This window comes from Eublepharis macularius, chromosome 11 (assembly GCF_028583425.1).
Source record: "Eublepharis macularius isolate TG4126 chromosome 11, MPM_Emac_v1.0, whole genome shotgun sequence".
In the NCBI taxonomy this organism is placed as follows: domain Eukaryota; kingdom Metazoa; phylum Chordata; class Lepidosauria; order Squamata; family Eublepharidae; genus Eublepharis; species Eublepharis macularius.
The window spans coordinates 45,387,914-45,404,138 of record NC_072800.1 but is presented as its reverse complement, the minus strand read 5'-3'; the positions used below and the strand labels follow the sequence as shown (position 1 = coordinate 45,404,138).

The following is a 16,225-nucleotide window of genomic DNA, read 5'->3' as shown; positions in this document are numbered from 1 at the left end:
TTTTTGAGTGAGATCAAGAATCACAGAAAAGCAATGAAATGTGCAAGTATCAGTTTTTCATTCCTGAAAATAAGCTTTCAATTTCTGATTAATGATGGCTTGAAAACAGGCCGTCATATTAAAATACAAATATATCATAAAGACAATGGGTGCTCAGTATTTCCAATGTTAAAAAAAAGCAAATAGTATGTTCTTGTTTATCAGCTGGACCTATATGATGTAAAATGTATGCATAATCAAATATCTGGTCTTTGGGAACAAGATTTACATGGGACAGACACTTTGGGAGGGAGACAGTAAATTCTGAAGGTGGTTGACTTTAGATCACCCAAATAATGTAATGCCAAGATATTTTTGTGCCGTCTAGGTAAAAACATTTGCATGGGAGAAATAAGCTAATTACAGCATGATTGGCCACTATTAGAAATGTTGCATGTTTTACAAATGTTTATATACCAGTGAATATAAACCTTCCTTCTCTGTAATCCAATGAAGTCATACAGATGTACCTATCAATGATATATCAAGCAACTCTTATTAGCAAGCAACACATTTTGTTATCATTATATGATATGTGATCAACACACATATATTCATGCAGAAAGGATTATTCAAAAAAGGCACTCTGAAAACAAAACAAAGAATTAATCCAGCTGAAAAATATTTTTAAATCCACATTTCTGACGTGAATTCATAGACCAGAAGATTACATGTAGTAAAGGTGTCACAGTGTGTTATGAAGTATTTGTAAAATGGTTTTACGTGGCAAGGATAAGATTTCAAGCATCTTGTTATTTTCCTCTAGTTAACTATGGTCAGTAATCTCAGATAAAGTGAAAGCCAACAACCATATACATCTGGATTATTCCAGATAGCTTCTCTTCATTGCATTCTAAATACTGTCTTCTGGAAAATTTCACTAGTGTATCTACAAACATGCCGGATAGTATCACAGACCATGATAAGGCCTGGATATTGTAGGCAGATATAAAAAGCCATAAAATACAGCTTTTTAATGTATGGATGCCAGTCTCAACTCTTTTATTTAAAAACCTGTAAGTAACAAGAAAAGAGAAACTGCTACTAGAATTTTAACAATGCCGTCCAAAATAAAATGTAGAATTTTCATGTACCTAGTACATTATAAAGGCACCATTAAAACCATATAAAATTACAGAAAAGCAAGCAAGTAGTTCAAAGTTGGTTAAATAATTTTTCTTTACATACTGTTTAGTAAGGGCTCTAATGAAACTTAGTATTTTGATGGTGAAATCATTGGCATATGATCAAAATTGATGAAAGTAAATTAAACATTTGGCTACTGTTTCTGTGTACATTTTTAAGTTGATGTATCATGGTTTTTATTAATACCAAAGTGCTTTATATGAACACACTGAAATAATCTTAAAAACTTAGCTGTTCAGCAGCTCTGAGGGAAAAAATTGAACACATTACAAATGGAGTGAAACTCACCATCTTCAGGCTTATTTACAAAACTCTGCAAGGGATCAATGCCTATTTCTTGTTCTTCTGTCTGCAAAGGATGTCTTGTTTCAGAGATGGAATGATACATATTGGCACTTGTAAGAGTCAATAAGTGAAAATTATCTGGGAGAAAAAGTAAAACAAAACAAAATGATTAATTATAACTACTGACTAATTCTACATTGTACTAAAGTAGCAAAGATTTCATAAAATTCAGTAATTCTAGTTAACATACTGCATTGTCCTCTGAACTCTAAACATACTCCTAGGCCGTCGTCACACGGGCTTTTATTTAGCGCTAAAATGGCGCTATTTCCCGGCAAACACCCACCTTATTCCAACACTGTAGCGATTTTCTCTCTTCTGCTTTGTGCTTGATAGTCGCGCTATTTTGTGCCTCAGTGTGAATGCCTCACATCGATGTATTTCGCCTCGCAACATCCTATGCCCTCCCTTCAATCCCAGAATCCATTTCTTCCTGCGACTCCCCCTTTTTTTATTTTATTATGTCCTTATAACGCCGTAACGACATAACACAATGCAAACTTTCTGCTGAAGTAAAAATGACTCAATCGCCATGGCAGAGTCTTCAGCGATGGGGATCACATCAGACAGGGAGTTTTCTGAGGGCAAAGGGCTATTTATATAATTTCAAAGTTGGAAAAACAAAAGGGTCGTAATGTTTTGCTCTAACGGAATGTTTATATGCTGTTATTCCGTTATAGCGGAATTAAATGCCAGAATAATAAAAAAGGGGGGGAGGAGCTGCTTCTGCGCGGTTAGAGAGAACAGAACAGAGTGCTTCGGTGTGGACAGCTGGTGGCGCGAAGAGCCGTTAGGTGACCCAAAGAAACGTTACTGTGCCGATAACAGGTAGGACGCTATATGCTGTAAATTTAACGGAAGAGATGCCCATGTGACGACGGCCCTAGTTACCAGTTTTGTAACTGATGACAAAAATGAGTGTCTGTCCCTTAATATTTTGATCTTATCTACTTTTTCTGCAAATTGTGAAAAGCTGCCTTGTTCTTTTGAATGTTATGTTCATCAGCAGCAAACTTTTCATACACTCTACTACAAGACTGGTCCATGAGGAACAACTGATGTCAGGTTCCTGAAGTTCAATTCATTGACTGCATTCATATCAAGATTCTAGCACTTGAGCAGCATCAAGTCAAAGAGTACTTTCACATAAAATTCTACTACAGTGTGATGCTCCTAGTTTCAGTAGACTTCAAAGAAATTTTCATAGACATGTCTGCCAGAGTGTCTAGCAGAAGCAATAACAGGAGGAGATCTCTTGGATCTTCTCTGGTGGCTTCCAATTTTAGCATTTTTCTCCAACCATGCTTAAGTACCCAAAATGGTACCAGTGAAGCTGATGATTATTGGAGACCGAGCCTATTCTATTCAGATGTATCCAGGGTAGTCATTAATATCTGTTGCAATTCAAGAAAGCAGTACAAGAAACCTCTATGTACTTTAGACACACAGACATATACAGACTACAGACACAGAAGAATTGTCTGTATCTTAGACTTGAAGGAAAGATACAATCCATATACCTAGTCTAAAATATCATGGATCAACGAATGCAGGCTAATTTGGATGTCTCTTAGCTTCATGCATTCTGCCATCATTACCATGTGCAGTGCTTACAAATATTGGCAAAGTAATCAGAAGTAGAGATGGGCACGATCCAAAAAAAATTAACAATCCAGCTGATCGTGGATCGGCGCCAGCCCCAAATTAACGATCCACACCGATCATCTCCCGTTCCCGATCTGTGGATCGTGGAGGCCAAAGCGGGCTGCGCTGCTATTCCCGGCTATGTGGAAAGGTGGGTGGTGGTGGTAGCCGCCGGGCCTGGTGGGCATGGGGAGGCGGCGATGAGCCACCTCCCCTCAGGTCCCATTCAGCAACACAGGAGGTCTGTGTTTGGCCGTCAGAGCTGCCTATCAGGGTTTGCAGGGATGAGATTGGAGTGCCCATGGCTACAGAACACCCCTTTCCCCCTCCCTCCCCTGGCTGTCTTCTCCCAACTTGTGACTGCTTTGCTGCTCCGTGGTTGGAAGCAAGCCCTGCTGATCAAGGAAAGCTGGGCTTCCATTCAGGTTTCCAGGGCGACAGAAGGAGGGCAAACAAAGCTCAGGCTTTCCCCTGGCTCCATTGCCAGGGGAATAGATTGCTGGCGCCTGAGTGTCTGGATCCCCGATCCGAGCCTGAATGCAATGATCCAGGCCTCTCCCGATCGCTGGATCATTGGCCGTGGACGATCATGATCCGCTGGGTCACAATCGCGTGATCGCCATTATCGTGGGTTTTTTCTGATTGTAATGCGGATCGTGCCCATCTGTAATCAGAAGTATTCTGATAGGATACACAACGTAAACATATGTCACCATTAGGACAGAAAGTGACATCCTAAACTCTAGAGCAGGGTTCCCCAACTTGGTTCCTGTAATCACAATTGCGCTCGTTGACATCTTTCCTGGGGCCCACTAAGAGTTTTTAGAAAGTGGCTGGGGCCCAAGTGGGGCTTTTGCCAAGTATGACTTCTGATTGGCCATTTGAGATTTGATTGGCTGTGCAGATTTTTAAAAACATTGCTTTAGCAGAAGCTGCTTCCGCAGCACAAAGATCTTCACTGTGTGACTGAAAATAAGCTGTGGCTAGCTCCACCTCCTTCAGCAGCCTCCTTCAGCAGCCAATTTGTGACAGTAGAGCTGGCAGTCCTCTGTTAGTGGGGCATTCCCCCACTCCCAGCCTCTGGCCCCCGCTCCCACTCACCTGCTGGTGGGGAGGGCACAGGGAATGGGGCCAGGAGCTCCAGAGCGCAGTTCCTTGTGCTCCAGAGACTTCCTTGTCACACCAGGAATGATGTCAATCCCGGCGCCACAAGAAAGGCTCCAAAGCGCATGGGAGGTAAGGACTCCAAGAGTGACCCTCCCCCTCACAATCCTCCCATCCCCTGGTTTTAAGGCTGGGAGACCTGGCAACCCTATGTGGCAGACATTTTGAGGCTGTACCCACCACACTATGTCAGAATTGCAAATGTGCCTGTGGGCTCAAAAAGGTTGGGGACCCCTGCTTTAGAGGGGCAGATTATTGTACTGAATTTTAGGGATTGCTTCCTCTGTTCTTTCTTGCTCGTCTAACATTCCTTTCTCCCAGAATCCTGCTGTGTGTTGTCTATATGACTATGTGTTGTCTGATTTGGCATTTTCTGTTTGAACTCCCAAACTGAATCACACAACTGATCTATCAAGTTATGTATTGTCTACTTTTACTGCAAGGAGGCTTTCCAGGGTCTCAGGCAGAGGTATTTCATATCATCCACTACCTGATTTTTTTAACTGGAAGTGTTGAGGACTGAACATTGGAACTTTTGCATATAAAGTAGGTGCTCCACTGCTAAACTATGGCTTTTCCCTAGACTTAAAATTCCTGAATGAAATTCTGCAAAGATTTCTAGATCAATTTTAAAGGTTATACTCAGGTCTTACTTTTAACTTTTTATCTCTGGCAATGGTGCTGACACTCTAAGTAGATCTAAGACATCCTTATTTTTTGCAAAGTTGTGCCACCTGCAAATTTTTCTCATATACAGGGAGAGTGTGTTCCAAAACTGTCATACTGAACACTTAGTTTATTTTTTTCCATTGGACTATGTTCTTAAGGTACTCCATTCACCACATAAAGGAGACTGCCACTTCTCTTATACTATCAGTGCAATCCTAAGAACACTTTCCAGGGAGTAAGCCCCATTTAAGAGGACTTCAGTAGGATTCTCAGTAGGTTTGCTTAGGATTGCACTGTATATACGGTACATTAAGATTCAACTCTCTATTCATTTACAGTTACTGTTTATGAAATAATTACTTTATAAGGTAAGATTAGTAACTGTCCCAATCAAAAAAGTATAAACATTGCCAAAGTCCTCCAAAAGGTAGTGCTATAGAATACAGGCAAAAGAGGAGATCAAAATTCTATCCAAAATAGCAATACAAAGATTACAAAGACCAGCCAACAGAAGACTGTTTTTACATCAGTAACTCTGAACAAACTGCTGTTAAAAACAATCAATGAACAATACCTATTAACCTAACCACTCTGAATACCAAGTAATCCTTTTGATATTTTCAGCGTTTAATTTTTAAACAACAGCAAAGAAAATTAAATCATTATGATGGCTCATGGGACATCTCTTAAAGAAAGATTTATTCTTTACAGATTTTCAGGTTTATAATACTCTACAAAATATTGTTCTAGTTGCATAAAATGTAATTTAACAAAATCATTACGAAATATTTTTAACAATACATATAGACTACTGATATGCTCTTCTGAGACCATTATTCATCTGTGTCCTGTTGCTTCATCTTTCTTGTCCTAAAAGGATTTTCCACTTTGCCAGGTGTATACAAATAAAGGACCTTAGACTGTGTTCTTATTTTTCCTTGATGATCTGTATGCCAGAGCATTACCTCTGCTTCCCATGCAATTGTGTATCATAGGAACCTGGTGTGGAAAGGAGCCACGGCCTGGGCTCTTTGTACTTCTCATGTTGCCCTGGCAATGTGGGAGGGAGAGGCACTGCTGTTACTGGATGACCAAGGTAAAACAAGAACCCACCTGGAACCCAATCTCCAGATAAGGATTCTGTCCTTAATGCAATTCTAGCACCGTTTCAGTATTCTCACTCATAGTCTCACATAATAACAAAAGAAAATTTCAATGATCCTGTGTGCATAGCTTTAAAGTTCACAGGAACTCTATTTAAAAAAAATGTTTATATCTTCTAGAGAACTCCAAATATGAATAACTGATGTTGAATAATGACCACAAGATCACAAGAATATTAATAATTGGTTTAAACAAATAAATGTAGCTTTAAAAGTCCACATACACAAATCAGACTGAATTTGTAAAAATTGAGAATGCTGCTTCTACCAACTCTCTCCCCATCTCCATTCTTTGCATGCCCTCTCTGACAGTTCCAATGATTAAAAATACTTCTTATTTTAAGAGCCATGTTCAAATAAAAGAGAAGCCAAATCCCCCACAACTTATACTTTCCTAATAATGACAGGCTTGAAACACCATGAACTGCTCCTGGAAGAAGGTAAGAGTGATTTGTGTAAAATGCCACTTCATCTCCTTTCTGAAAAAGAGTGAGGTGAAGGGACAGGATTTGCAAGCGGCTCATGGAAGGGAGATGACTGGTGTCAACAGGCAGGTGCATCATGTGGGGAAAGTAGGTTAATTTAACGCCTTGCGAAGAACATTACAGTATAGAATACAAAAGGAGTTTGAATAAGTTCCATATTGTCTTCTGCAGTTCAGCAGGTTATTCAGACTTTAAAAAGTAACAGGAATAGCATATGAAATACAACAAACGGTCATTAAACAGCTCTAAGAACATGACTATAACTACCATACCTCCATCTTCACTGAAGAAGTTGCACTTTAATCATTTCCTGCTAGAAAATGTTCTAGTCAGAGAATTCGTTTCCAGTCAGACATTTGAAACTGAACTACTACACTTCTCACAGGTAATTCCTCTAAACATTTACATATTTTTAAAATAACAATCTGACAATTTCTTCTCTATTTCTGTTATATCCCCCTGAGGCAGGTCTGCTCAGCTGTACAAGATCTCCCGAGGAAGCCATCCTGCAGGTGGGTAATAATAACAATGACAGCAGACTCTTTCCAGTGGTAGTTCCCACTCTGTGCAACAGCTTGCTAGTTGAAATTAGGATTCCCACATGGCTGAATAATACAGAGTTTCTATCTAGAAGAACATTTTTAAATGAATGTCTGAACTTCCACTACTGCAGTTTTGGTATATCTATAGCAAATATCTATTTTAATATTGTTGTTTTTAGTGATACTTATTCCTGATGGTTATTATGGTTTTTAACTGATCTTGCATGCTCTCTTGGGTAGACATGCGCACGAACAGCATTACGAACGCAAAAAAGCCCAAGAGCAGCCTGTTCGGCTGTTTGTGAACAGGCTGTTTGTGAGGCCCCATTCTAAACGAACAGGTAGTCGTTGTAAGCCTCGTTTGTTGCTGTTCGTTGCTGTTTGTCAAGCCAGACAGTCTGGCACCTGCAATCAATTCCCATGGCAACTCAGGCAGGGATTGTCTGAATTCCTGCTGTTGCCCTGGAAACCTGTAATCAAAGATTCCCAAAGCTATTTGTATAGCTTGAATGAATGAATGAATTTATTTGCGGTCAGAGACCATAACGACGACAATACATCCTTATTCTTATCAATCAATCAATAATTAAATCCAGCATAAAAAATATAAAGGACATAAAAAATACATTTAACATTTAAAATCTTATCTTAAAATGTATATAGTTCTCTGGGAACTGCAGGAATTCTAATATTTAAAACACTGACATTAAAATAGTTAAGATCGAAAAAAGAGCAGGAGACTACGTATGGCTATTCTTTTTATTATGGAATTTAACCAAATAGAGATAGAATTTGGCTATTTGCCTGGAGATAGTTAGATTTTCATCAATTAGGAGTTTCTCCAGGCAGGCCTTATTTGCCTCTGCTATTGGTGTGTCTAAGAGTGGGGAAATAAACTTGTTCCTATAAACTTGATGGAAAGGACAACGAAAGAACGTATGAATAAGTGATTCCACTTCACCAATGGAGCAACGACAGAGTCTCTCCTCATATGGAATCTTTCTATATTTCCCTTCAATGACCATTGAAGGGATAACTTCACATCGGGCCAGAGTGAAAGCTCTTCTATAAGATGGGACATCCAAATGAGTGAGATATCTGGCCATACCCATAACATATCTAGATTCCCTAGGGGCCATAAAATGAGGAGATTGAGCTAAATCTCGTTGGCGCTCTATGGCCATCATCATACAGCCATAAATTTAGCACCCAACTAGCACCATCTACCGCTGAATGCTCACCTTATTCCAGTTCTGTTTCGATTTTGTCATTCTCCCCAAATCATGCTTTGTGACTCTTTATGTCTTCCTCATCCGCTTCCATGTGAATGCCCCGGATCGACTGTGAACGCTTTGCAACGCCAAAGTGCTCACTTCCCCGATCATCTGTCCCTCCTAACGCTGATTCTCCGGCCCCACACTCCCACAATCCCCAGCACAACCCGCAATTCATCCTCAAATGTATTTTTTTAAAAAAAATAAGCCTTATCACGCTACTGCGATATTCTGCCATGCAAGAACAACAGAAGCAGTTTATCCTGACTGACATTTCCTCTACCATTTTATTGCCAAGTAGCCATGCCCGAGGGTGGCTGTCTCACCCGCCCGCCTTCCCCGGTGCTTCTTGTGGGGCGTTTTGGAAGCAGCTTCCTCCTTGGCGCGGGGCTGGGAAAGCAAAATGGACGGCTGGGAACGGGCTGCAGCTGAGCTGAAGAAGTTGGGAGGGCAGCTGAAGCCCCAGTGGGCGCCCTTTTCCCAGCTCTGCTCACCTCCGCTCCCGCAGCCAAAGCGCCCTGGCGAGCAGCCCCTCCACCTCTGGCTAGGTAGGCGCCCTGGTTAAGGGAGAAGGTTCTCCACTGTTTTGTGTGCATCCCAAAGTCTGCTGGTCAGCGGCGACTTTCCCCCTCTTAGCATAGTTGTGAAACTGACTGCTGCACGCTTAGCCTTGCTGGGACAAGCTGCTGCCTGATATAGCACAAATGTGTGAATTTTTTTTTTTTTACAAACAAGGCGGGGCAGGGTTTTTCTGCCCCCTTTAAGGAAGTACTTAGTAAAAGGGTATACCATGAATAATTAATGAGGCATTACGTCACCGGATGTGACGTAAGCAATGGCGCCCTCCTGTGACGTCACCGGAAATGACGCCATCAAGCCCCGCCGCCGGAAATGACTCCATCAAGCCACGCCACCGGAAATGACGTGGGCAAGCTGCGCCACAACCCCTGACGCCATCGGAAGTGACGCCTGCAGATCACTCCCCCTGCCACATCGCCGGAATTGTCGTAAGCTGGCCACCCCCACCCATGACATCATCGGAAGTGACGGGTATACCATGCATATTAATTAGGCATTTTGCATATTTGCTGTATCATCGGAAGTGACGTGTTCAGGCCACCCCTCCCCTATTACCTCAGCGGAAGTGACATGGGAAGGCCACAACCCCTGCAATGTAACTGGATCTCCTTTCGCAAACACCACCCACTTCCACGTCAGTGAACTTCCGCCTGCTGCACCCCACCCCGGAAATGGGGTAACCACCACAGCTATTGGCTGAGTATGGCCGTGTGACCCCTCTATCAACACGCCCATTCACCCCCAACCAATAGGATGCTCTTAGACACACCCATACAAGGTGGTTTTTAGGAAAGAAGCCATTTTGCGCTAGCAGACACGCGGCTGGGCTCTTGCTGATAACATGGATACTCCTGTGAGGCCCCAGGAATTTAAGACACCATTGGCACCTAAGATGTACTTTGGAGAGCTCCTCCCTATGTATTGTGCTTACCGGATTCGTTTAACAATACTTTTTGCCTGGTCACTTCCCTGAGTCAGTAGGTCAGCAGGCGAGAGTCCCAATCTTTCTAGGTTGCTCTTAACCATCCGCATCCACCTAGACTGGTAAGGATCTTGGTTTATTAGAGGGAGAAGGCCTTTTTGATTGTTATATATCTTGAGCCACTGATAAACAGAAGATAGCAATATTCTGGCTTCAGTTCTCATTTCGCCTGTTTCTAGCCATAGGAGGGCATTTGGCACTCCTGGGGGTACCTGTAAGACGGCACGGATAAATTTGGACTGAATCTTCTTGAGAATTCGCAGATTATCAGCGGATATGCCCATAGGAGTTGCGCAAGGGCTTTAGCTTGATACAGCTTCAGTGCTGCCAGGACATATAAGCCCTCCTTAGATCAAAAAAATCTCAAGAGAGCATGCACCGCCCTTTCAGCTCTCTCCGCCGTCAGATTACAGTGTGCTGTATTAGCCCCCGAATCCTGTATTACCACCCCCAGGTAGATAAATTTATTTACTTGCTGAATTTTATTCCCTTTCATCCTCCAGGATCGCTTCTTGGGGCATCTGCCAAATGCCATCACCTTTGTTTTATCAAAGTTGATTGTTAGGTGTTCTTTGTCGCAGTATGTTGTGAATCTATCTAGCGCCCTTCGGAGTCCTAATGGGGTCCTGGCTAATAGGACTGCATCATCTGCATAAAGCAGAATTGGTAAATGGCGTGAAGCAAGCTTCGGTGGATGGAAATTGAGGTCAATCATATATTTCACCATGTCACTGATGTAATAATTAAATAACATGGGGGCCAATAGGCAGCCCTGCCTAACTCCTTTAAATGTTTTTATTGCTCCAGCGAGTAGTCCCTACCGGTTACATCTCGATCTGAGATATGATTCCTCATGCAGGGCGCAGATGAGAAATAAAAATCTTTTATCTATGCTAGAGCCCTCTAGTTTTTGCCACAATCTCTGTCTAGAGATAGAACCAAAAGCTGCCTTCAAATCAATAAAGGCAGCATATAGAGAAGTTTGACCTTTGGCAGAGTATTTTTCTATCAACTGTTGAAGCATCAGGCAATGCTCAACCGCCAACTTCCCTACCCTAAAACCTGCCAGTTCTAGTGAAATAATTTCTTCCTGTTCGAATCATATTTCAAGTTTATCTAAAAGGTGCCTTGTGTATATTTTACTGATGATGCTTAAGAGACTTATGGGCCTATAGTTTGCTGGCACATTTTTGTTGCCCTTCTTAAATATAGGGATTATTTGTATAGCTTCGGGAAGCTTTGGAGTTTAAATGCCCATTTCCGTGCCGCTGCTCAGCGGCACGGAAAGGGGCATTTAAACCCCTGAATTAGCTGCTCATCAGGGGCTTCTCCGACGAGCGGCTGAGTGCCAGCTGCCCCTAGGAGATTCTCCTCGACCCTCTGACACCAGGCAGAAGCAGCCCAGTGTGCTTGCTCTCCCGGTGGGAGGGGGGAGAATCTCTCCATCCCTCTCAGCACCGGGAGAGCCACCACTGCTGGGCTGCTTCTGCTCAGAGTCAGAGGGACGGGGAGAATCTCCCTGCACCGCTCACATGGGGTAGAAGCAAGCGGGACAGGGAGAATTTTCCCCTCCCTCTTAGCACCGGGAGAGCCGGCGCCGCATGGCTTCTTCTGCCCAGTTCAAGAGGGACAGGGAGAATCTCCCCGTCCCGCTTGCACTGGGCAGAAGAAGCCTGGCAGCACTGGGGTGGGGCAGGGGGGGGCTGTGGGTGTTTAAAGGGCCCTGCCGCTTGCAAGTGGCAGGATAGGGCCCTTTAAACTATCAGCTGGCAGGGGGAATCCCCCCTGCCACCTGCTAGCTGATAGTTTAAAGGGATCTTTAAAGGGCCAGGTAAGTGGATTAGAGGGGAGTGGGGGCTAAGTGGGGGGGTTGGGGGTGGGGGCTGCAGGCCCCCACAAACAACGAATAATGAACATGTTTGTGACAGCATCATGTTCATAAGTGTTCGCTGTTCGTTGTTTGTGGATGGCAACGAACCATGAACAGTGTGTTCGGGTTTTTTTCGCATTCATGCCCATGTTTAGTCTTGGGTCCCTCTGCGAGGCATCTGTAAAAGAAATTAATAAAAATACTGTCTCTTCGGAAGCTCAGTCCAGAAGCACTCTTCAGCCCACTTCTTGTTCCTCAGAATCTTGACATTTCTCAGGCGCTTCTTCAGAAGTTACCTGGTTCACCCTCAGGTCTTGCTAAACATGATCAACAATCCAGAACTAGAGAAGAAATGCCAGTTTCCATGACATGAACTTGCAGGGCACAGCCTGCCCCATGGTTATATCTTTCCAGTGTTGCTGAATCTACAAAATTACACCAGATGTGGGAAGAGGACAGAAAAACCTATAATAGATGGCAGAAAGAGGAAAATTGCCTATGTAGAAGGATGTTGAAGAAAAATTTCTTGAAATCACTGAATAATCAGCACCTGCAACCCCCTTTGAAGTATGCTTACAAAGAGAACACTACCCATGTGAATATTCTTTCAAAGTGTTTATAATGAAAGAAACTCTTAAGCTGGGCGAACACATTTCATAGCTTTTTAAATTTTCTAGTGCAAGCCCTCATCAACAATTCCCTGCCATTAGCACCTTCCACATGAATATGGTGGCCATTAGCTATCTCACCATGACATACAGCAAGAAAAGTAATCAAGGACTGCATTTCTCTCTTAATTCACCTACCAAGCTTCTTTCATAATTCACTACCAACCATCTGTCATTGAAGAAATGTTTCCTTTAGATATAAAAAAATTTGCACAATTTGACGTATTTTAGATAGTGTAAAGCAAGCATGTTTTCTTTCATAAACTGTATCAGATTACAGATCATTAAAATGGAATGATGCAAGAAAAAAAATCAGTCTAATACTATGAATTTGATCAGCTGGATTCCAAAATGAAGTGCACAAGCTCATGTCACTAAATGACTTGTCGCTTGTAACTAGCAAATCTAGTGATCATAAAATGCAGTTAATTTTCATTCTATTTAGTAAAAACTTTAACTTTATAGTACTATCAAGTCTGCTTTAAGGCAAAACAGAGCTGTATCAGACTTTAAATAAGTTAATTAAGTATTAAAATCAATCATGTGAAAGTCTTAATATTTAATATTGTTAGATAGTGTATCAAAGTGGTTTTATTATTTATTTACTCCAAACCTTTCCAGAATACTTCATTTTGCATCAGGGGGTCTGTATCTCACACGATAAATGCATTTACAATGCCATATAAATTATATATTAAAGCATTTGTCTTAATACATGTCATTCAATATTAAATATCGCCCATTGGTACCATCCTGAAACCTTAATCCATTTTTACCCATTGCACATTTGTAATATTCAAATGTTGTCTATTAAACAGTTGTCTGTCTAGCTATAGTGCAGAACTCAGAACAATCATCACAGGAGATTTAAAACAATATCTGCTAATTTAACCCTACATTCTTTTGTATCTTACCATCACAATACTAAGGGTACAAACTCTACGGTAAATTAAAATGTCAGGCAGGAAAGACAATATGAATGTCCTAGAACAAACAGAAGGGATACGGTTAGCAGCATATGCCTAAGTTTTAAACTTCTGACATTATAGCTAAATGAAAAAGTCTGCATCAAAACAATTCCTTGCTATACAAACCTTTTATAGCATCCCTGCCCTTGGTCTAATCTAAAACACTGTGGATTAATTGGTTAGCCAATGCCTTAAACTAGCATCATCAGCATTACCTCCCTGTCTGAGGAAATAAAACCACCTGTTTTAAGGCTACTGGGCTTAGGACCCAACAGATGTATCATGCGTTTTCCTATATTAACTGGCAAGTGAGTATTTGCTGTTACCTGCCTTATAATTTTTATTTGACTCTAGAGCAGACTGAAATTTTTGAGAAAGAATGCCTCCCTTTCTTTCATCATGCTTAAGTACTTTAAGCAACTGAATACCCCAGACCTGAAATTCCTGGCCTCTACTATCCTCAGCTCTGAATCACCCTGTTCAGGCACACAACCATGTACTCCCTTAACCAAGTTCCTTATGCCATGGGACAGGAAGCACTCAATCCAGCTTCTCTATCTGAAAGGTCAAGAGAACCAAGGACTTAAGTTTCAAAAAATAATCTCTGAAGAAATAGGTGGAAAACATGCCAAACCCCAGGCTTAAAGGTTATGGATGAACAGAGTGAGGTGTGTTCCTGAAGGACCACACTCTGGGATGACAGAGCTCAGTCGGAGCACTCAAGGTGCCTGAAGATATTCCAGTGAGATAAGGTGGAAAGAATCTTATCATTTGTACAGGATTCTCAAAGAGAATGTTCAGCTTCTATATTAGGCAGTGGTCCTCAGTCTGGTCTTCTGAATTTTTGAAGCCAGTGTCCTTCCTACTGACAGAACATGGGAAAGCACTAGAAGCACAACAATATTTTCAATTGAAAGAATGCTGTGTTCAGTTTATAACAAAAAGATGTTGGTGCGATATAACACAAGAAGTAGCAACATGCATAAATCACAAGAAGTAGCAACATGCATAAATCATATTTTTCCTTTGATCTCAACTTGTGCTCTACATTTTGTACATGCTATGCATTCATAAATTAAAGTTTCATCGAATCATAGAGATGGAAGGGGTCTTACAGACTGTCTAGTCCAACCCCCTGCCCAATGCCTCCTCTTCTCCAAACGGAACATTCCCAAGTCCCTCATTCTTTCCTCATATCTCCAGGCCCCTGATTGTCTTTGTTGCTCTCCTCTGCACCCGTTCTAATTTGTCCACAAGTTTCAAAAATGTGAAAATATAATTTACATGTAAAACTGATACATTTAAGTGATATAGTACAGGTGGCCTCTCTGAGAACTTTTCAGAAAATTCTCCATTAAAAATTTGAGTGGTTTTACTTTCAAGATAATAGTTACAGTTACAGCTCAAAGATCTGCAACCTTCCAAGTTTGCATGAACAGAAGCCACTCTTATTCCACCACCTCAATGACTTCTGCTAGTTCTCTCAGTAGCTTTTGGATATCCTTCTGTAATGTTTCAAATGTGTTCAGGGATGGGGGCTGAGAACATAGCTTTGCAGTGGTTCTGCTGCTTTCCGAGGGGCAAACTAAAAAGAGAACAGAACAAGGTATCTTACAGCTCAAACCAATGCACATATACTTAAATGCATGTCCTGCATGGCTTACTCTCGGTTAAGTGTGCACCCTATTGCACTCTGCTACCTTAAGTAAAATTGATATTAATAAGATACTAAAAGTGACCTAAATGAAATAAATAATCAGATTTTCACAGTTTCATCTCAGATTCACTCTTCAAAAATGTTTCTGTTGTGTTGTTAATATAAAAACCCAAGAGTGATCATGTAAGCAGAGGCAATTATATAAAATAACGTTATTTCCCTGGATGCACAATGACCTAGACTAGAAAGTAAGTCCACTGGCCCATAAAGGAGACTGGGGAAGGGAAAGGTGGGGGGAAATGAAGATAAGGGAGCAGACAAAGGTGGGTAGGAAAGGAGGGAAGAAAGCAGGAAAGGGGGAGAGGCTATGGGGGCAAAGAAGGGAAAGAAAACATGCGGGAACAAGATGACCCCGCCAAGTCCTTGCAGGTCCTCTACTTGTATTGACCTGTTTCAGTTGGGCTTTCGGCATGAGGACTATTTTGGTATTTGCTTCTCTAGTTCTCTCAGCAGCTTTTGATACCATAATATAAAGAACTGGGGGGCACAGTTTTGCAGTGGTTCTGTTACTGGGCAAATCAGATTAGATGTACATAAGAATTATTATGTGATTCCACAGGAATAAATTCTACCATTTATGTTTCTTATCTTATGCCGCAAGACACAATTATGAGGTGCCATGCAATCTGTTTGCAAATGATACCCAGCTCTAGGTGAGGTAATCTGGAACACACTTTTAAACTTTACAGTATTAACCTATATCTGGCTATCCAAAGAGTATCTGCTCCCATAAGAACCTCCTCAAATCCTACAATCAGCCAGGAAACTTTTCAAATTTAGTCTTTCAGTCTGCTACTTTGCTGCTGCAGTCCCTTTTAATATTAATACTGTTTTATTGTTCTTTTAATTATTTTATGTTATGCACCACTCTGAAACTTCACATTATACATTTTGCAAAATAAAATATGCCTGGACATCATTCTAGGATATCTAAGAGGTGCCACCTCCATTTCTTCAAATTCCAGCTAAA

The 16,225-nt window shown here is 41.5% G+C and overlaps 1 protein-coding gene across 8 annotated transcripts in view; it reads right to left on the bottom strand.

Moving 5' to 3' along the window:
- The window catches only part of TBC1D5 (TBC1 domain family member 5), a 452,638-nt gene that overhangs the window by 269,621 nt on the left and 166,792 nt on the right, over positions 1-16,225 (bottom strand). For all 8 annotated transcript variants that reach the window (XM_054991058.1, XM_054991057.1, XM_054991065.1 and 5 more), the window contains one exon: positions 1,474-1,608. In XM_054991058.1, the coding sequence (XP_054847033.1) occupies positions 1,474-1,573 (100 nt within the window). In that variant the 5' untranslated portion in view covers positions 1,574-1,608. The remainder of the gene's footprint in view (positions 1-1,473; positions 1,609-16,225) is intronic.